The 22462-nt window shown below is 45.8% G+C and overlaps 1 protein-coding gene across 1 annotated transcript in view; it reads left to right on the forward strand.

Moving 5' to 3' along the window:
• The window catches only part of Syne1 (spectrin repeat containing nuclear envelope protein 1), a 419055-nt gene that overhangs the window by 259191 nt on the left and 137402 nt on the right, over window positions 1–22462 (forward strand). The window contains exons 87-94 of the mRNA XM_051205995.1: window positions 2399–2584; window positions 2760–2882; window positions 3633–3815; window positions 5069–5212; window positions 9881–10075; window positions 11053–11193; window positions 17695–17862; window positions 18059–18220. Of these exons, the coding sequence (XP_051061952.1) occupies window positions 2399–2584; window positions 2760–2882; window positions 3633–3815; window positions 5069–5212; window positions 9881–10075; window positions 11053–11193; window positions 17695–17862; window positions 18059–18220 (1302 nt within the window). The remainder of the gene's footprint in view (window positions 1–2398; window positions 2585–2759; window positions 2883–3632; window positions 3816–5068; window positions 5213–9880; window positions 10076–11052; window positions 11194–17694; window positions 17863–18058; window positions 18221–22462) is intronic.

Here is a 22462-nt window from a genome sequence, read left to right on the forward strand (position 1 = left end):
GGGCATGGGATCCCCTGGGAATGCAGTCACAGGCAGTTGTGAGCCACCACGTGGGTTCTGGGAACAGAACCTGGGTCCTCAGCAAGAGCAGCACATGCCACTCAGCCATCCTGCCCCCACCCCACTGCCTTCCCTGTCGTCACCGCTCCCCCGGTCTCCCCCGTCTCGCCTGGTCTCCCCCGGTCTCCCAGGTCTCCCCTGGTCTCTCCCAGGCTCCGTTGTTCCCAGGAGAGCTTCGGCTTTCCCCTCACAGCAGCTGAACACCCTTGATTTTGTGTAGCTATAAGGTCCAAGATCCACAACCAAGAGAAAACGTGTGTTGTCTTCCTGACTTCATTCACTGATAAGATTTCTCTCTGATGACACCCATTCTCCTACAAGTGGCATAGGTTCATCCTTCTTTACAATTGAGAAAAAATTGGAAGTAGTTTTTTAATAGCTCCCAGGCTAACTCATTCCTTTGTTCTCCTGACAAGCAGTTATCCTCTCCTCATCCAGAAATCAAAACAAGCATTTGGAGTGGAAGACATATTCCCCTGTCCCTTGTTCCCACAGAGGTGACCAGTTAAAAGCAGGGCAGGAAGGGAGCGGACAGTGCGGTGTGTAAGTGCAGAGAGGGAATCATAATGGCTTGACTGAAGAGGAAGGCCTCTTAGGAGAAGGTGATAATGACACAGACAAGACCTAAACCCTGCTGCCTCCTCCTGTCCCATGTCCTGTGAGGCACCCTGTCTTGTGGAAACACTAAGAGATAGAGAGAAGAATGCCTTTGGTTCCCTGGAAAACGTGAAGGAGCCAGAAGTTATAAGAACCAACTGCTAAGAAGGATGCATGCAAGCCTTCAGGAACCCGGGCTTTATGTCAGAAGCGCCCCGGAGCCACTGACAGATACTCTGGTCCTGCAAATGTATAGTTCGGAGTTGGGTGGAAAGCAGATTGCTGGTGTGGGGCTGCAGAGGTGGCAGCTTCAACATGGCCACGTGCAAGCAGACGTGGTGCTGGAGAGGGAGCTGAGAATTCTACATCTTGACCCTCGGGCAACGGGAAACTGTGAACCACACTGGTCACAGCTTGAGCATATGAGACCTCAAAGCCTGCTCCCACAGTGACGCACTTCCTCCAACGAGGCCACACCATCAAATAGTGGCCCTCCCTATAGGACAAGCATTCATATGCTAAATCTGTGGGGGCCACACATTTCCAAACCACCACACCCCTTAAAATGCAGGCATCTTTCCTGAACATCACAGGACCCTTATCTTAAACCATCCAGCAACAAGATGGCTCGATCATCCCTTAATGCATGGCCACGCTTTCATTTTCATATTCAGATGCAGGTGTGTGTGTATGTGCATTGTCGGTATTGCATTGTTATGTTATTGTTAGTTCCTGCAGGTGGTATGGACCGGCTGACTTGGGCATCTCTTTCCTCAGCAAGCAGTGCAAATAGTTTCTGTTTGCACTCTGACTTCAGCTGTATCCAACACAAGAGTGGAAAAGTCCTTCTTCAGTGTCAGTGTGTGGGGGGGGGGGGTGGCCCAGAGAAGTGGTCAAGACCCACAGTGTGTGCAAGCGTCTCAGCTGCTGGAATTCCCCCTGCCTCTCGGGGGCGGGGGCAGCCTGGGTGTGAGAGAGCATGAACCCTCAAGTCCCACACTCAGTACCAAGTGGTCTTGCTTGGCAAGCTATTAAGGTTCCTGTACTCTGCTTTGTTGTCTATGCAATCGGGGTAACAGTGCAAGCACTGAGTGGCTTCACAGGGGTGAGCTGGCCAAATGTACCTTGGTGACATTCTGCTTGTGATCCAACAAAGAAAGCTTGCTTGAAGATCAGACTGAAGAGCTAGCCACACTAGTCAGCCATAAAGGCCAGGCAGTGGTGGCACACAACTTTAATCCCAGCACTCTGGAGGCAGAGGCAGGTGGATCTCTGTGAGTTCAAGGCTACCTTGGGCTACACGGGATGGGTCCAGTCTACAAGAGAAAGAGAGCCCCGGGGGTGGCTCACACTAGGATGGTAGAGATAGGGTAGACATGGCTGGACAGAGAGAGGAACGTAAGGCAGGAGACAGGGGCTCATTGCATTCAGGGTGAGAATCTGTAGGGACAGAATCACGCTTTGGTCTGAGAATTCAGTAGAGGTGAGAGGTCTCTGGAGTGGCTGCTCCTTTACTTTTCTGACCTTTCTGTATTTACCCCGTTATCCGACTTTGGGCTTTCATTATCAAGAAGACCTGTTAGAACTGGTTCTGCTTTGTACCATGCTCATAAGAGCCCCCACAGCATGAAGGTGGGGTGTGGATTGCAGCTCAGTTCTATCCGTCCCCAGTCTGCAAGTCTTTAAACTGTCCCATTCCCTCCCGTATGTTAATTTCCCAATTATCAACACTTCCCTCCAGACACTGCTAGACGAGTCGGAAGAGATTGACAGTGACCTTGAAGCAATGGCCGAGAAAGTACAATGCCTGGCCAGCGTGTACTGCACTGAAGAAATGTCACAGCAAGTGACACAGTCAGCACGGGAGACCGAGGAGTTAAGGCAGGTGACCAGGGTCCGTTTGCAGAGTCTCCAAGATGCAGCCAAGGTAAGGAAAGAAAAAGGAAAGCTCCACACTGGCGTGCTGCTGTGTATGTGTGTTGTGTGTGTGTGGGGGGGGTGCGGGTATGAGGAGGTAGCTTGTTGAGTATGACGCTGCTCTTCAGCTAGGACTTTGAAATTCAAGTCAATGTGTTGATGGCCAAGTGGGGTTTGTTCTCCAGGATATGAAAAGATTTGAAGGAGAGTTGCGGAATTTACAGGCAGCTTTGGAACAAGCCCAAACAATTCTGACTTCCCCAGAAGTGGGGCGCCTTAGTCTCAAGGAGCAACTGTCCCATCGGCAGGTAAGCAAAGGCATTTAGGTCCTGTCATCAGAGTTCTTCCCCTGCAGTCACAGGATGGATCTCCAGAACTCTTATTTAAAAGCTGGGTGTGTGGTCAGGTGTGGTAGATTGCACCTTAAACTGAAGCACCTGGCAGGGAGGGGCAGGCTATGGAAATAGTAAGGAAGTGTCTGCTCATTCTATAACCAAACTCCTTTACTAAAAGGCAGTAACCCTGAAGGTATAAATACCCAGCCTACTGTACTTTGCAAGCCCTTAGCCAGTGAGAAATCGTGTCTTAACATTTAAAAATGTAACCAGCTATGAATAATGATATCTGAGTTTATTGTCTCTGACCTCTTAACACATGCACTATGTACCTGCAAATAGGAACTCAGATGCCTCAATTGTATATGTGCATTTACTCCTACATGCGTGAATACATAATACTACATACGTACACACATGAAATAAAAAATTTAAGATGGATGGGATGGAGGATCTATTTTTTGTTTGTTGGTTTGGTTTGGTTTGGTTTTTTGAGATAGGGTTTCTCCATATTGCTTTGGAGCCTGTCCTGGAACTAGCTCTGTAGACCAGGCTGGCCTCGAACTCACAGCGATCAGCCTGCCTCTGCCTCCTGAGTGCTGGGATTAAAGGGCACCACCACCGCCCTGATGAAAAATGTTTTCTGTGCCTTGTTGTCCTTGTTGATGGCATGCATGACGAAGTCTCTGGAAGCTGAGATCCTGACGCCGCCTCTTTCCTCAGCGCCTCCTGTCTGACATGGAGTCGCTGAAGCCGAAGGCACAAGCTGTGCAGCTCTGCCAGAGCGCTCTGCGGATCCCCGAGGACGTGGTCGCCAGCTTGCCTCTGTGCCACGCTGCCCTGCGGCTGCAGGAGGAAGCCAGTCAGCTGCAGCACACGGCCATCCAGCAGTGCAACATCATGCAGGCAGGTGCAGCTGTGCAGCGAGCCAGGCCAGCCGTGGCCTCGCAGGCAGAGCGAGTGCACATGAGTCACGGGCTGCTTTTCTTAGCATTGTGTGGGCTCAGCCTTGCATACACACAGAGTGCTGCTAACTTTGACAGTCTGTTGTAGTTATATAAAATCCAGCGATTAAGGCCAAAAACTATCTTTTAGTGAAAATTATCTCTTGGTGATTTTTTTTTTTAAAATGAATAATGGCTCACAATTCACTACTTTTGTGTGTGCTCCTATGTGCACCTGAGGAGATCTAGGTTTGGGGACGTGGGCTTGCTGTTCTATATTACACAGTTACCTTCAGCCAAATTGTGCATTTGGGGGCCTAAGTAGGACATCCAAGCACAGCACTTATTCTCGTGTGGTAATAAGAGATAAAAGCATGTGAAGAAATAACACCGCTTACTATAATGTCTCCTTGTGAATACTTATATCTTACTAAGGCCACAGTGCTCATCTGACCAACCATCTTTGATCATTCATTACCTTGTAATGTATTAGACATCAGAGCCCTAAGGCTACAGGTCGTGCTTAATCAATGTTATCTGCCATTGGAACTCTTGTTTGGTGTCCTGTTATTCAACATTGTTTTAATTTTCGCTTTGCATCTTTATGTGTGGTCCATGTACACGACAACGTGTGTCTCTGTGTGTGTATGTTTATGTCCATGTGCATGTATGTGAAGGCTTGAGGTTAGTCAACACTGTCTTCGTCGATTGCCCTCTACTTGATTTTTTGAGACAGTCTTTGGTTGAACCTGGAGCTAGTAGATTTGATTAAGGTGACCCACCAATGAGCTCCAGGGGACCTCCTGTCCCTGAACCCTCACCTCTGGGGATTTGAACTCAGGTCCTTATGCTTGCATGGCAGTCACTTTGCCTGTTGAGCCATTTCCCCAACCCATTAGTATCTCTTGTACTGAGAGACAAAGGAAGCCCATCGTCCTGCCAGCTCCACCCTCTGCCCACTGTCTTTCATCTTCTGGACAATCTAAGTAAACAGAACAGAGAGGTTAACTTCTCATCTATTTTGATTGCGTTAATAATCCTCTTATAATATTTACAAAAAAAAAAGATCTAAGTGAAAGTTGATAATCCATGCCATCTAAAGGACGTTACCCATCTCTATTTGATTCCTAGACAATGGAAGACAGAAGGTAACATTAGTGGCAAAGCCACCCAGTAACTTTATGGAAAAACATATTCTCATTTTCTCTTTTAAAGGAGGCCGTGGTGCAGTATGAACAGTACGAACAGGAGATGAGGCATCTCCAGCAGCTCATAGAAGGGGCTCACAGAGAGATCGAGGACAAACCTGTGGCCACCAGTAACATCCAGGAGCTCCAGGCTCAGATTTCTCAGCACGAGGTGAGACTGAAAGGTGCTCAGGGCCAGAGTGCTGCCCCCCCCCCCCGGGAAACTAGCTTCCTTTAACCCTGGAAGAGAAGCACTCCCTGCCCCTTCGGTTGGGATCTGCTCGATTCCTGCACGGTACTTTGGCTGCCTTTTCAGTTTGAAGGCTACTCAGTAACACAGGCATTCCCCGGCATTCTGCAGCCTCCATGAACTGTTCATGACAGGTCTCACCCAGTGCCCCGTGCACGGGAACATCAATGCACGAAGCAGTTAATTCATGAAAATAGCCTAGTTCTTGATTTTGACACCTTGTGAGAAACAGCCATGTTCACGGCTCTGCTGTGTTGTCTGGCTTCTTACAAAGGATGGCTTCATACGGCAGAGAAAATCATTTTCACTTGTCCGCTGCTTAGGCTCCTTCCCTTGAGTCATCTGTGGTGCCTCCTTGTTTCTTCAGCAACACCTTGACCCCAGATACACTCCTGGCATATCCCTGGTCTCAGGTCTCACAAGATATACAACAAAACCCGCTTTAAGAGTTTTAGCCGGGTGTTGGGGGTGCACGCCTTTAATCCCAGCTCTCCAGAGGCAAAGGCAGGCAGATGGCTGTGAGTTGGAGGCCAGCCTGGTCTACAGAGCTAGTTCCAGGACAGGCTCCAAAGCTATAGAGACAAACTCTGTCTCGAAAAACAAAACAAAACAAACAAACACACACGTGCCCTCTTGAGCTCCAAATCTAGTGCTGGTCAAATTCAGTATTGGGAGTCCAGATTTTGATGACTTTTTATTTTTTGCACTGTAACAGACTGCGTGTGTGTGTATGTGTGTGTGTGTGCATGCATGCATGCATGCATGTGTGGCATCGCCACAAAAAAGAGGAAGGTCGCTCAAGACAGGACACGACCGTCCAAGGTGGCAGCACCACCTCTGCCGAATTACTAGCAGACCCAGATAACGACCTGCCTCACTTGTCACAGATTCTCCTTACAGTTCTGTCTCGATGTTGACATGTGTTAGCTTCCTCCTGTGGCTCAGGAGATGTTCCACATAAGCAACAATGCAGATACACACCGGGGTCATTGTGCAGAAAAGACGAACACAGGAGAGGAAGTGCCGGTATTAACATAAAAATCGGGATGTGGGTGGTTTCCTGTGTTTTCTGGCTATTTTTATTGAATTTCAGCTTTAAAGAGTCTGATACAGCGACAGATGCACTCTTAAGCCATGCTTCTTTTACTCTCTGAGAATTTCAAACGGCACATCTCACTGGAAAACCAAAACCAAACCCCAGCTACTTTGAAGCCAAAGGAATGAACACTCTGGCATCTTAGCTTCCCAGACACAAAAGCCATGCTCCCAAGGACAGGAGGCTGCCCACAGGGCCAGGTTCTTTGGAGGGGACATTGGCCTGTAATATCCACTGTTACAGTCATTTGTAGAAAGTCCTAGCCCAACTTAAAATATGCACACATGCGTTCTTTTCTGAAAAGGGTTAGCTCATTTACCCACCGGATTTCATTTTACTGGGATTATCTCAGTCACCAGAGGCAGGCCGGCTTCACAGAAGGAAGTTCTGTACCCTGGTGGGTTGACTACTGAGAACTGGCTCTGACCAATCAAGTAAATCCAAGTCCTGGAAGCGCTAATCAGAGCTGCATTTTTAACAGAGCTCACAGATGGCCAGGCGGTGGTGGCACACGCCTTTAATCCAAGCACTGGGGTGGCAGAGGCTGGCAGAGCTTTGTGAGTTCAAGGATAGCCTGGGCTACAGAGTGAGTGCCAGGAGCCAGGACAGGCTCCAAAGCTACACAGAGAAACCCTGTCTTAAAAAACAAAAAACAAAAAAAAAAACAAAAAACAAAAAAAAAAAAACAAAACAAAACAAAAACAAAAACAAAACAAACAAAAAAAGAAAGATCACAGATGACTTTTATACTTGCTAAACTTGAGATTGTCACCTTGGAGACAGGCGGGCGCTTCCTAGCAGCTCTAGCTTGCCTGTGAGGGAGCTGTCACCTGTCTTGTGGCTACACAGTGGGTAAAAGCTGTCTAACTAACTTCATGGATGGACTTCATGAGATCCCTCTGCTTCACTCTTGGGGGCAAGGCACCTAAAAAAAATAAATAAATAAAAAATAAAACTTAACCCTTAGATCTAATTAAGTATTTTCAGCCACAGCAAGGGCTACTTTTTATGACTTCTGCTTTTTAAAACACTGGTTTTTAAAATTCCTAGTGTGAACTAGAATCTATAGGTGACAAGCTGCTGGCTAGAGTTTGAGGAACTTTCTCCCCGTTGTTCACTTTCAGTTGGGAAGGCAGAAACAAAGCAATGGTAACAGCCCGACGCAAGTGTGTGCGTGTGTGTGTATGTGTGGTGTGTGTGGTGTGCATGGTGTGTGGTGTATGTGTGCATGGTGTGTGTGTGGTGTGTGTGTATATGGTATGTGTGTGTGTGGTGTGTGTGCATGGTGTGTGCGTGGTGTGTGTGGTGTGTGCGTGTGTGTAGTGTGTGTGTGGTGTGTGCGTGTGTGTAGTGTGTGTGTGTGTGTGCATGGTGTGTGTGTGGTATGCGTGGAGTGTGCTGTATGTGTGCATGGTGTGTGTGTGGTGTATGTGTGCATGGTGTGTGTGTGGTGTGTGCATGTGTGTAGTGTGTGTGTGGTGTGTGTGCATGGTGTGTGTGTGTGGTGATATGTGTGTGTGTGTGTGGTGATATATGTGTGTGTGTGTTGTATACTAGCATTTTCTAAAACCTTAACATTTAGCCTGGTGTGGCGGCACACACCTGTAATCCCAGCATTCGGGCTAAAGCAAGAAGCTTGTGAGTTTGAGGGCAGATGAATCTCACAGCAAGACCCTATCTTTCTAAACATCCTCCCCATTACCCCCTACTTCCAAAGACAAGGAAGACAAAGTATGTAATGTTCACTGTCTTACTTCAACGGGAATAAAAGATAACTCACTCTTGTGCCAAATATGAATGGCCAGGCTTGAGAAACATGGATTCAGGTGACTTTCCTATAACACATTACACCATGGAGAAGGATATTATAGCTATAGGACACACCGAATGACAGACAGTCCTAAATCAAGGAGTTTTTCAAGAGCCTCAGTGGGAAGCTAGGGCGGGCGGGCGACCTACAGAAAAGCCAGGAAATCTCTTCTATGGGTTTCAGAAGGTATCTGATGACAGTCCTAGCTTTGCCTTTGCATTGTCAGAGCTGCACACCCCCCACAAAGGATTTGCCTGATGTCACCATGAGATTAGTCCAGACAGGGGCAGTGGGTACTAAGCACTAAGGGTACTTACTGAAGACAGTGTATGATAATCTGCCCTGATATCCCTTGGAGTTCTTTTTTCTTTCTTTCTTTCTTTCTTTCTTTCCATCCATCCATCCATCCATCCATCCATCTATCTATTTATTTATTTTGCTTTTTCAAGACAAAGTTTTTCTGTGTAATAGCCCTAGCTGTCCTAGAACTCAATTGGTTGACCAGGCTGGCCTCAAAATCGGCCTGCCTCTGCCTCCCAATCACTGCCCAGAAATGCACTGGAGTTCTAACCAACCAGCCTTGTGGCATCTTTAGGATGGATGCAGCTTTTATTCCAGGACCTTGATCCCCAGTCACAGAAAATTCTATATAAAACACCAACTAAGGGGCCACCACACAAACACAAAGGGGAAGAAGAGTAGTTCTGTGTTTTTATCTTACTATTTCAGTACATACTTTTCTCAGTGTGTTAAGCATACAAGGAAATGTTATTCTTATATCTTATAGCTGTAATTTTTTTTTAATGCAGGCAAGAGAGTATAGCCGTAATTGCCACACTCCCGATACTGATCTGTAGTTAACCCTTTTCAGGAGCTGGGAGCCGTCCAGAGTATAGTTACGAAAAGCTTCAGTTCAAAATAATATTCTTTTCAAGAGCAAAATGAAATCGGAAGGCATTAATTTGCACAGAACTTCAGAACTCTACTTTGAGATATGAGAAACACTTGAGGTGTGATGTCTGCTGAAAAAGCATAGATATTTAGGAGGTCAGTCAGCATATAATATAGATCAAGACATGAAGACCGTCCGTACTTTCAGGGTTTATTTCTATAGAAATAAGGAGCTATAGCTCCTTACAAATTAAGGTGTCAGGTTTTATAGGTAATATTCAGAAAAGTAAGTGTTGGTCACAAGAACCAGCAGGCAGCTTACTTTGTGACCCAGCCTTGCTAACTGCCACCTCCTGGATGCAGTCAGCATAAGAGCTGACTGAGCACTGCATTTTTTTTTAAGTTTTAGTCATCACATGACCTAATTTCCATGGCACGAACCATCTGGTAAATTTCAGAGGCTTCAGGTATTTTTTAAAAAGTTGCCAGCTCCTCGTGTTGGAAGTTCATGATAGCATAAGGGTCACCCGTCGGGGCTCAGATCCCTTCTGCACTTTCCCTTTTCCCAGAGCAAGCTTGACTGGGGCGCACTGTCTGGAGTTGGGTCGGGCTGTGCTGTGGTCTGGCTCGGCTGGGCTGGAGGTGCAGCAGCAGCCCGCAGCTGCAGACCGCCTCTGCTCGGCGGCAGGGCTCGGCTCCGCCTCTCATTGGCTCCGGGCTGCAGGAAGATGAACGCCGCTACTATTTCCTTTTGATGCTGAGCTGACACAGTGTGGGGGAAATGTTTCCTCAGGAGCTGGCGCAGAAGATCAAGGGCTACCAGGAGCAGATCGCCTCTCTGAATTCCAAATGCAAGATGCTGACCATGAAGGCCAAGCACGCCACCATGCTGCTGACCGTGACCGAGGTCGAGGGGCTGGCAGAGGGGACCGAGGACCTAGACCGAGAGCTCCTCCCCACGCCTTCCGCCCACCCCTCCGTGGTCATGGTAAGGATCAAGTCCCCCTGCCCCTCCTGCTAGCTTTGCTCTTTGGACTGGAGCCTGGCTGGTGGTGACCCTGGGGGCACAGCCACGCATTTTTAGAGACTTGCTTTGGAGCTTTGTAGATTCTAATTTAGGAGCTGCTTCCTTCGTTTGCAGAGGCAGCCCAGGGGCAAGAGCTGATCCTTAACCCTGTGCACAAGGCAGTTGGAACTGTTAATGTTAGATTTGGAGCCCTGTTCGATTTGAAGTCCAAGACCCGCCCTTCACTTATGTGCAGTTTTGCAATAATACGGACCCACGGCATGCCTTATTTTGAAAACAATTCCTTTACACCCCAGGGACGTGGGAGGCATGACTGTTTTCCAAGTTGAATATATATGTGCATGCATGTACCATATGAGTAGTAAAAATTAGGAGAACTATTTTGAGGAAAAATAAGAAAATTGAGAATTCAGTTTTAGTTTGGGGTCAAAGAAAGAAAGTTATTTAATCTTCTATACCATTTTGTAACTTAAAATGCACCGAGTGTTTTGATATTGGGTGATGTGTTTCCCTCGCATATGCCATGCCGCAGGTAAGGTGTAACTCTGCCCAAGCCCATGTGGCCTTGTGACTTTAGATGCATTCGTCTTCCTTGGATACTCTGGGAACGTAAGCTGTCTCTGTAGACCAAGTTTTATTTCATATACTCTTTTCCATGTTTGACTTATTTTATAAAGACACCTAAAATAAAAACAGAGACTTTTAAACAACAGCAAAACTCTTGGCTGTGATGCGCAGCCATGGGTCTCTGTTTTAGGAACAGCATGAACTTCGTATTCGCTCAGGAAGATCCTACTCTTAAATACTAACGCAGACTTACTAAGTTAACCTGCAAATTGGCCTCAGTCATCCCAGCCCTGAGCTGTGTCTGTTGAGGTTTTGTGCTAACATAACTAACTGATGTTTTTGTGTCCTCTGGGCTACATTTTACGTGGCAGATGACTGCAGGTCGCTGTCACACTTTGCTGTCACCTGTCACTGAAGAGTCTGGGGAGGAGGGGACCAACAGTGAGATTTCCTCTCCACCGGCCTGTCGCTCACCATCACCGGTGGCTAACACAGAAGCATCTGTTAACCAGGTACCTCCCACCCACCTTCCTTTCACTGTGAGCTCCGGCTGGATACAGTACTCCATTTTCGACCCTCATTAGGCTATGGGTGCGACTCTCTGGCTTCGTTAAATCTGGGTCCAGGGGCACCTCATTGAGTCACATCAGTTATGATGGTCGAGTGAGCCGACTACCCAGCCCCACAAGCTGCCACGTCTCCTGAACTCCTGACAGGGAGATGAGCAAAAATTAGTTCGTGGAAATTACAGTCCAATATAAATAAAAATGCATTCATGGAAACTAAAGCCTGAAGAAAGTTCCTTTAAGGCCTTATGGCTTCCTAAAGCAATCGAAGGCATGGGGTACTGTATCCTAACGGAGAACTCGGTAGTATGTTGATTCTATGACCCAGTTAACATGCATGAGCACACTGCTAAGAAAAAAAAGAAAACAATGAAGATGAACCTTGATACTGGCTGCATTTTAACATACCTTATACTAAATATAGCATATTCTAAATTATGTGTGAAAACGTTTAGTGATACACATTTGCTACAAGCAAAATACTTTAACCAAAACTTGATAAGTGATGCTGTATTTTTTTTTAACCAAGACAAATTTTGACAGATTTTAATGATGTTGCTAGGAAGTTACGTAAGTGCTCAAGAGCTAAGATAATATTGTGAGGAAGCATTAATTAAAGCAAACATAATGCACTATTAATCTGTCATATTGCTTTTATCTTGAAGTCAAAGAGTTGACCATGTGCTTCTGTGATAAAGAGAACGGCTATTCAAATAAAAAAGGGGTATAACATCAGTGATACCTTTAGATAATTCAAAAAGCTGTTGGTAAAATTATTATAGTTCTAGGGAAGTTTTTTGTTTGTTTGTTTTGTTTGGCAGCGTTCTCTGTGTAGCCCTGGCTCTCCTGGAACTGCATTGTAAACCAGGCTGGCCTTGAACCGGAGATCCACCTGCCTCTGCCTGAGTGATGGGATTGAAGGCGTGCACCACCATCACCCAGCTCTAGAGTTGTTTTTATTTCATCCCTTCATCAGATATATTAACTGGGTGAGGTGGCTCAAGACAGTAGTCTGAGCACTTAGAGGCTGAGGTAGGATAGTCAGGAGCTCAAAGCAAACTTGAGCTACCTAGTGAGTTTCCTTCAGCTTGGGTTATAGAGTGAAAAGGTCCCAAAACTAACAAATCAAAACAAAATGCCTCTGAGCATGCCCAGCACAAGAGCTCCTGCCTTACAAGCAGAACACAGGTCAACAAGAAATAAGGACGATAGTAATGGGAGGAAATTAACAAGAACAAGACAAAAGGAGAAGCTCGGAGCTCCCTGGGAGATCTGGGCAGCTGTTTCCCAAGCTCTGAACTAAAAATATGAATTACTCGTCCTTCAGACGAATCTTCCTAGAATCAGAGGGAACAGACTGTAGTCAGCTGACTGTATATCCAAAGATTATGTAATGTCCTTAACATTTTCAAGTAGAACAATTAATACTGATCTTGAGACTGATACAGAAGTATATGAGTTTTGTAATATTGTCATATTGTCTGTTTTTGTACTATGTATTGGAATATCTTCTTTCTTTTCTTTTTTTTTTTTTTTTTTTTTTTTTTTTTTTTTTTTTTGAGGCAGGGTTTCTCTGTAGCGCTTTGGAGCCTGTCCTGGTGCTCATTCTATAGACCAGGCTGGTCTCGAACTCAGAGATACTCTTGCCTCTGCCTCCAAAGTATTGGGATTAAAGGCGTGCGCCACCACTGCCGGGCTGGAATATACTTTCAGTTCACATGCGTGTTATGTGCAGTATGTCATGACAGAACACATGCACATCTTTCTTTACTAATTGGCATCAATCATAGTGCATTATGACATCTTAAATTGAGCTAGGTGAGACTTCCTGTGGCTTGGTTTTTAAAATGTCTCCTTGATCACAAGGAAATGTCAGTTAAATCACATTGGTAGGCAGACAGGGTGCCCCAGATCAGATCTTATTTCAGATGGTTGCGAGCCATCATGTGATTGCTGGAAATTGAACTCATGACCCCTGGAAGACCAGCTAGTATTCTTAATCACTGAGCTATCTCTCCAGCCGCAGGGCAGTATGTCCTACTAACATTCACATTGGTAGAACTGACCTTCCTTGGACTAAAGCAGACCACTTGAATTGGAGGATGCTATGGCATTGTTCAACCAAAGCAATCCAAAAAATCTCATGTATTGGCCACATTTTCCTCTTGTGCAGAATAAATCAGCATGATTAGAAACTATGACAGCTTGGGCAGCAATGCTCTAGATTTCAGAAATGGTTTTGGAGCTTCAGGAGCTTTTGGAGTGTGCCCCTCAGCTCCCGTTTTCAGACTGCCAACGCTGTGCAGAATGTACACAGCCTTTCAAGGAAGAGCCGGATATAACTGCTTCATAGCATCCGTGGTAGAGAGGCTCTGTGCATGCTCTTTCTGTAAGTAGATCTCTGTTACATAACAAACAGATTCCCCCCTCACAGTCAGTGTGTTCCCTCTGCTGACTGTCAGAGAGGAGAAACAAGGAGGCGTCCTCTGAGTTTGCTGCAGTATTCTCTATCCCCTTAGACACTGGCTGTGATCTGGCTTCCATGGAAGAGCTGAGATCAATATTGTCACACTGTTGACCTCCAGGTCAGAAGCTCCATGAGGTCACAGCCCTTCAGTGTCCAAGTTGACTGTCCCTGGGATGTTCCTCAACTCGTGTATAAATGGAACTTGATGTCAACACAAAGTGACCAACATTAAATGAGATGTTTAATCACCACTACCTTGAAGACTAGAAGAATGTGGATTGAATTGTAGCCAAATATGTCCGGATTTATTTCCTTGGGCATCTTAACCTTAGACTCATGAGCACTGAGGCTCATATTTTTAATGGTGATTCCTCACTGTACAGAGTATTGATGATAGCAGTATTTATAGGGCTACTTAGTAATTTACTTATTGATTTCCAGTCCTCCTACAACAGACCCAAGTTACCCAAGATGAAGGACTTACAACTTCTAAGAAACTGGTTGTTATGTGTCAATAAGCATGAGCCAAAACAAATTTTTTTTTGGTAACAAATTGTATTGTGGCTCTCTGGGGGCCCTTCCTTATTCATGATGGGCTATGTAACTGAGGAATTTATCATTTACAGCCAGGCTTTGAATTTTCATCTTGGTGATAGTATTACTTCATTAGTCCTGCCTTACCGTACATTCCAAGTCTCCTGCTGATCCTTCCCCAGATGAATCCACACAGTTTCCTTCTACATACACACACCTAGTAAGAAGTTAGCTTTCAAAGGAGGGAAGGAAAGAGATTACCGACATGAACAATAGGAGAGAGGTCACACTTACATTAGTGTCACCCCGGTAAAGCTTCTGATTTTTCTGAAGCCTTCCTTATGGAACTTCATACTTATAATTTCAGGACTGTGGTTGAGCATGGGTCACAGAAAGTGCTGAGTGAGAACATGGACGTAGACGGGGTGGCTGCTGTGTCACTTCCCATTCCTGTAAAGCAGACTTGGGTACAAGATTCATTATGCACGGCCCCCACCCCACCCCCATTTGCTGACCACACAGAACATGCCCAGAAGGAAAAGCCTGGCATTACAAAAGTTGTTACAGAGTTCACACCGTTTGTGAGAAATGGCAGATGATGGTGGTTCTCAACTGGTGGGTCATGACCCCTCTGACAATCGAATGGCCCTTTCATAGGGCCACCTAAGACCATTGGAAAACACAGACATCACAGTTCTTAGTAGATTTACAGTTATGAAGTAGCAGCAAAACTAATTTTGTGGTTGGGCGTCAGCACACGAGGAACTGGATTAAAGGGTCGTGGCTTTAGAAGGGGCGAGAACCGCCGCAATAAGGGGAAGCAGAGTATGATGGAAGACCACAGAGGCAGCAGGCAAGTGAGGCGGTTTCAGGTCTGTGTCGGGCCCTACCCCATTGGCTGTAAGGGAAGGAAGCATCCCGAGGTGTGTGGAGGATGCTAAGACAGATAACAAGAGGTGCAGCTTTCTCAGGTTGAAAGGACCCCATGTGTGGAAACTGAGGAAGCGGAGAGAACATGAGCCACCATGGCAACTGCAAAGGGTTTCAATACCATCGGAAAAACTTAGATGGGGTGGGGTAGGTGGGGGACTCCTGCTATGAAGGACAATAAAAATGAATGTATGCCACATGAATGAGTCAGGACTTTGTCCAAAAGACAGCAGTGAGCCATGGAAGGAATTTAACTCGTAGCTATGTACGGAACTTAGTTTGGACAGAACATTCTAGATCAGTGGACACAAGAGAAGTGTGTGTGGGTTGGGGGCGGGGGAATGAGTGTTAGTTTTACCTTCTTGTTGCTGTGATAAAATGCACCAACAAAGCAACTTTCGGCTCACGGTGTTCCAGAAGGATCTGGTCCGTTATAGAGGGGAAGATATAGTGGCAGGCAGGTGAGGCATTGGCATGAGCAGAAGGCTAGATGGCCACATGATATGTGTATTCAGGAACTGGAGAGAAAGCGAGAAGTGAGGCTGGCTATAAAGTGTGCATTACATATGTGTTCTATGTACATGTGAATCCTGTTCATGAACTGTATATGTATTGTCTGTGTTTCCTATGAGTTTTGTGTAGTGTGTGTCGTGTGAGCATTTTATGTGTGTAACGTGCACAAATACACTCTGGTGGGTATGGTGACAGGAAAAGGAAAGGGGGAACCAACACCCATGTTAGGGACTTAGTTGGGAGCTCCAGCAACAATAACAAGATGGGTAGAAGGCAACATTCACTCTCACTGTTGAGCTGATCGATACAGAGTGGATGTAGCTTGTTCCAATTACAGAGTGGGAGGAAAATCCAGCTCGAGTTGCAAGTGTCCCACCACCCCGAGTCTGATCCAATTCTGGTGCCTTACCCCTTCTTCTCAACTGAGACAGGCCACCCCCACCCGCCACCAGAGTACTTCCTGCAATGATGTTTTCCCAGGTGGCTGTAACCTTTCTTCACAGATTTTTCTCAGTATGTGATTAACAGCAAGGCTCCTCGCGGTGCTTTAAACTGCCGTAATTACCCTCAATAGCGTAGCTGCAAAAGCAGTGAGCAAAATACAAACACTGCTCCCAGTTTTAAGACTCAGATAAGATCATATAAAAACCACTGGACACACAGGGGCTTGGGATAAAGGGCAGGCAGTGAAGTCCTTCCCGAGAGTGTGGGTCCCCAGCATCTGTGTAAAAGCCACGCACGGTACTGCACATCTGGAATCCTGGCCCCGGGGAGGCGGAGACAGTGGATCCCTGGAACTCAATGGCCAGCAAGCCTAGCTGGATCAATGAGCTGATTCAGACCCTGTTTTGAAAAACATAAGGTAAAGGCTGGTCAAGGAAGACACCCAAAACCAGCCTCTAGCCTCCACATGCCAGAGCACACATGTCATAAACCGCACACGATAATGAAAAAAAAAAACAAACAAAAACAAAGAAACAGAAAGCACAATTGTGTCTTGACATGGGAGACTACGTCATAAAACAAGAAACACATACAATGGAAGAAATTTAAAAAACAGTCTAAATCATGAATTTTCAGAATTGACTTTGCTGCTTTCATGTACTTCTAGGAATTGAATGGACCAGTCTTTTTAAATTTTTGTTTAGTATATTTCCCATCATTTAATATTTAAAATATTTATTTTATGAATAATCAGTCTGGCCTCATTTGCAAAAATAATGATGTCTATATATTTTTTTTCAGCTAGTCTGATATAGCCCAGACTAGCTTCAGACTTGCTTTGTAGCTGAGGATAGCCTTGAACTTCCAATCCTCCTGCCTCTACCTAGATTTAATCTTTGGATCAAATCCTTTCAACAGGTGTTCAAAATATTAATGTTTGAACTATATTTTGGGAACTAGAGTGGGTAGATCTTTTCTTTCTATACTGGTTCAATGCAGGTTAATTAGACGTAATGGTTGGGTAGAGGTATATTGCTTATTTGAGGTGTACTCGTTAGCAGTGTTGTGGTTAACTAGAGATATACTGGTTAATTAAAAGTGTGCTGGTTAACTAGAGATGCATTGGTTAATTAAAAGTGTGTTGTTTGACTAGAGATGCACTGGTTAATTAAAAATATGTTGGTTGACTAGAGATGAAGTGGTTAAACAAAGGTGTGCTGATCAATTAGAGGTATACTGGTTAAATAGAAGTAAACTGAGTAAATAGAAGTTACCGCTAGAATAGTTTGCATTTCCATTTTATCAATATAGCATAAGGAGGTATTTTGGCAATTTGAAATGTTGCCATGCTTGGTTCCTTTTCATATGGGTGAAAATATGAAAGCAGTTGTAACGTACTTTATTTTTTATATCTTGCTGCAATCAAGTCCTAACCTACTGAGTTTGTAGCACCCAACAACAAATGTAAAGCTTAGTCTTTTCCACTGCATGAAGAATAGTTCCCGAGGCATGCCGAGCTTGCCTTTCCTTCCCACTCCGACACTGTGCTCTCCACCCAGGACATTGCGTACTACCAAGCCCTTTCGGAGGAGAGGCTGCAGACAGAGGCTGCAAGGATTCCCCCCAGCGCCGCTGCATCCCAAGAGCTGTATGAGCAAGGACTGGAGCCTTCAGCGACTGCCAAGCTGGGTGACTTACAACGTTCCTGGGAAACCTTAAAAAATGTGGTAAGCCACTAAAATGTCGGATTGACCAAGCTCCCCAAGACACCCAGCGCTTTAGGTATTGGGTTGGGAAACACATGCCCAGTTACACATCCAGGACACTGTCAGAAGCCCTTGGGTAAAGCGGTGAGGAAATAAATGTCACAACCTGCAAGATAAGAAGTAGGAGGCCGTTGGTAAGATCCCCTTTCTCGTTCAGATCAGTGAGAAACAGCGGACTCTCTATGAAGCTTTGGAACGCCAGCAGAAGTACCAAGACTCCCTCCAATCTGTCTCGACGAAAATGGAGGCCATGGAGATGAAGTTGAGTGAGAGCCTCCAGCCCGGCCGGAGTCCAGAAAGCCAGATGGCTGAGCATCAGGTAAAAATAGCAGTCTCGATGACTTCAGCTTCCTGTGTGATAGAGTCAGTGTGCTCTGGAGTTGGCCTGCCAGGCTCCTGTTGTGGAGAGGAGAGGGGTAGGTCTTGTTGGATTCCAAAAGGTAGGGGTTGCCGCCACTCCCTCAGGGTGGGATCCAGGAAGGAAAAGGAGAAAATCAGACCTGGACTCTACTTTTGAAAAGCTACATGCATTGGCGTTGCTTGGGGACTTTTCTGAGGCAAAGTGTGTTTCTTTATAGTTGCCAGATTGCCTTCCTTTAGCTGTGAGCCGTTGCTGTAAGAATAAATTATGTCCCCAATCGGCCTCTTCTGGGAGTGAGCCTCAGGCTGCAGTGAGAAGGAGTTCATCTTGTGTTGTTCCGACTCTAGCCATTTTTAAAACCTTATATAACAGAAAAAGTGTCAGATTTATGTGGGGAAAAAAAAAAGAGCTGATTCCATTCTTCTAATTTAGAAAGATGCGACTAATAACATATCAGCTTAAATGTGTGCAAAGATGCATACATGGCGTGTGGGCACTGGTAGTGAGGCCCACACTCGAGTTCCCAGGAGAACATGGTCAATACTTTCATGACACGTGTGGCAGCCTCGGGGCCTAAGGATGTGGGGCCCTGTGCTCATGTGTGCGCTATCAGTGTGACATAGGAATGTGCTGCCTAACCCTAGCCACGACCCAGGAGCAGGTAACAGTCCCAGTCGGCAAAGAGGAAGAAAGGATGTTAACTGGGCCATAGGCCAGGTATGGTGGCGCACGCTGCCTGTCTATAGAATCCAGGTTCAGTTCCTAGCGTACACATGGTGGGGGGGGGGGTCACAGTCATGTGCGACTCCAGCATCGGGGGATCTGACATGCTCTGGCCTCTGTAGGCACCAGGAATAACAAGGAGTACATATAGGTGCACGCAGGCAAAACAGTCATACGCATAAAAGTAGAATAAAAGCCAGGTGTGTGGCCGCACTCATAATTCTAGCACCCGGGAAGCGAGGGTGCAGCTCGGAGCAACGGGGCCCGCTTAGGGGGTCCCGGCACAAAGCTGAGCAGGAGTAGGTTAAGAGCACTTCCTGCTCTTCCAGAGGATCCGAGTTTGGTTCCCAACGCTCAGGCCTCCTCGGATATCACATACGTGTGTGGCTTGCGCTCACACAGAAACGCACGTATACATCGATGACTATAAACCTTGAGAAGAGAACAAAGCATTCATTCTAGTGGAAGAGAAACACGACAGTGCAGTGTGATAGGCATGGCTCTAACAGACCCACAGCCCGATTCATGACCTTCTGAAGTGAGGCGTTAGGGCGGGGGCTGTAACTCACACGTAGGACACTTGGCCAGCATGCCCAAGGCTCTGCGTGCTGTCTCCAGGACGGACGCATACACAGGACGCACATCCCCACACATCTATAATCTTGGACTCCCTGCATTGCTCACAAGTGCTGTCAAATGTAAGTGGCTTCTTTTGCAGTCTGCGGCTTTTCAGCATAAGATAAAAATGCACACATTTCATCTAAAGCTGATGTATTGAGAAATAGCGGTTTCGGGCTTTTGAAACTTCTGAAGATAGAGATTAAGTACACGGGACAGATCTATTTCAGACCTCCTTTGGATAAACTACTTCTCAGATACCCTAGATTTTCCACAATCTGACAGGCTTGGGGGAAATGGCAATACACCCATCAACTTAAAAACTAACCTTTGTCTTAGTTAATAAAAAAAAAACAATTTGAAGACTCTCAGACACTCAGGTGACTGGCAATGTTGCTTTCCTCAGACATCCACCCATTTCTTTACTAGACTATTGCTGCCCTCCAAACATCCCTCTCCCTTCTAGGGGGACCTCAGTGTCACAGTCAACCCCCTTTATGCACTTTGTTCCTCAGTATGAAAATATATATTGTACATGAAGTGTCATAGTTAGGTTTCCTATTGCTGTGACAAAACACAATGGCCACAAAGCAAGTTGAGAAGGAAGGGGTTTATTCGGCTTATACTTCCACAGCTGTGTTCATCATTGAAGGAAGTCAGGACTGGAACTCACACAGGGCAGGAACCTGGTGACAGGAGCTGATGCAGAGACCATGAAGGGCTGCTGCTTACTGGCTTGTATCCCCTGGCTTGCTCAGCCTGCTTTCTTATAGGACCCTGGACCACCAGCCTAGGGATGGCGCCACCCACAATGGGCTGGGCCCTCCCCCATTGATCACTAAGTGAGAAAATGCCTTACAGCTGGATCTCATGAAGGCTTTCCTCAGTGAGGGTTCCCTCTTTCAAATACCTCTAGTTTGGGTGTCAGGTTAACATAAGATTACCCAGAAGATGAAGCAAAATCTCTGTCTGAGGATTTCATGCGAAAACCCTCAAAACTGAACATTACCATTTTAGGTATATTTTTATTATTTGTTCTTTGAGAATTTCACACACGTGTTCCATGCATTTTCATCATATCTACCCATACGCAGCCTCTAACTCCTCGCAGAACCCCCCCCACCATGTCCCCTCCCAGCATCATGTCCTCTTTCCAAATGCTGTCCACATGCGAATGTAAGGCCACCCACTGGAGAGCATGGACAACGTAACAGGGAATCACTTCTAAGAAAGAAAACATTATCCCTGCTCCCCCCATCCCACTGCCTGAAGCCTTCAACTGTCAAAGCTCCTCAGCCATGGGTCTTTGTGAGCCCTTCCCCATCTGTGCTGGAGGCTTGGTCTTGTGAGTTCATGGATGCCAACAACACTGATGTGTCCGGAAGACAGTTTCCTAGCAGTACTTTCTAATCTCTTTTGTTCTTTCTGCTTTGTGCTCTGTACTGTTCCCTGAAGTAAGTGTGTGTGTGTGTGTGTGTGTGTGTGTGTGTGTGTGTGTGTATGCTCTGCAGTATTCCCTGAAGTGTGTGTGCATGCATATATGCATTTGTGAGTGTGTGTGTGCATGCATATATGCATTTGTGAGTGTGAGTGTGTGTGTGAGTGTGAGTGTGGAGGAGATAGAGATATAGATGTCCCATTTAGAACTATTTAGGACTGAGCACTCCATAGTCACCAATCCTCTGAAATCCGAGCACCTAAAATTATAATTATTAATTATTAATAATTATTGCTAGGTATTGGGAATCAGAAAGGCATCATGTAACTTGCAACTGAGGCCATCACATGACTTTCTGTCCTTTGCTGTTACCAAGGACAGTGCCTTGTGTCACCCTAGTGAGGAGACATAGCTGATTCTATGTCATAAGCCAGCCAGACACCGAGGCCTAGGTGGCTTATTAATGGTCCAATGGGAGGGGGTGAGGAGACAGAGGGATTGTTTAATTCCCTACAATTCTGCACCTACCCACAAGTCTATGTTTGTTCACTTTCCGATGTCTGAGCCTAAGTTCTACACATTCTGGGACAAAGCTGCCCACATGAAAAGCTAATGCCAACACACTATCTAAATCTGTTCTTGGCGTCTGGAACAGTCTTTCATTATAGACTTTCTATTTCTAAATTCCAACTGAACAGTGGTGGAAAGGTCCACTGTACTTTTTTTTTTTACTTTGAAAGAATTGACAGACGTGCTTCAGTTGTTACTGACTTCCCAGTGCTCTGTCAGGGTTATTTCTTGTCAGCCTAAACAAGGAGCCTCTAGAGCAGGGCTTCTCAACCTGTGGGTCATGACTCCCACAGGGATCTCCTACATACTGATATTTACACTACAACTCAACAGTAGCAAAATTACAGTTTGAAGTAGCAACAAAACTAATTTTATGGTTGGGGGTCACCACAGCGTGAGGAATTTTATTAAAGGGTCACAGCATTAAGGAGGTTGAGAACCACTGCCCTAGATACTCATGTCAATGTATCAGCTTGGTTGGAGTTTTAGGGCCCTCTCCCTCCAGATGGGATCTCTGTGATGTGATGGGTGCAGGCCCGTCATAGTCTGGTGATCTGTTTGAGTGTTTCACCACTGTAGTTTGGTTGGGATTTAATGTCTTAGGACACCTGATGTTTGGAGGCATTTGGCATCTTTGCCACACACAGTGACAGGCTTTGGGAAGAGTTCTGAGGCTATTTTTCTATAACAAATAGATTGTGGAAAGGACTGTGTTCACAGAGATGGTCCTGAGAGTCAGAACAGAGCCACTATTTCCTTTAGTACTGAGTAAACATGACTTACACGAGGCCCCACTATTGAAGGATTGGACCTTCAGTGAAGCTCCAAGTATTTATCTTGCATTAAAATAT

Source organism: Phodopus roborovskii, unplaced genomic scaffold (genome assembly GCF_943737965.1).
Source record: "Phodopus roborovskii unplaced genomic scaffold, PHOROB, whole genome shotgun sequence".
In the NCBI taxonomy this organism is placed as follows: domain Eukaryota; kingdom Metazoa; phylum Chordata; class Mammalia; order Rodentia; family Cricetidae; genus Phodopus; species Phodopus roborovskii.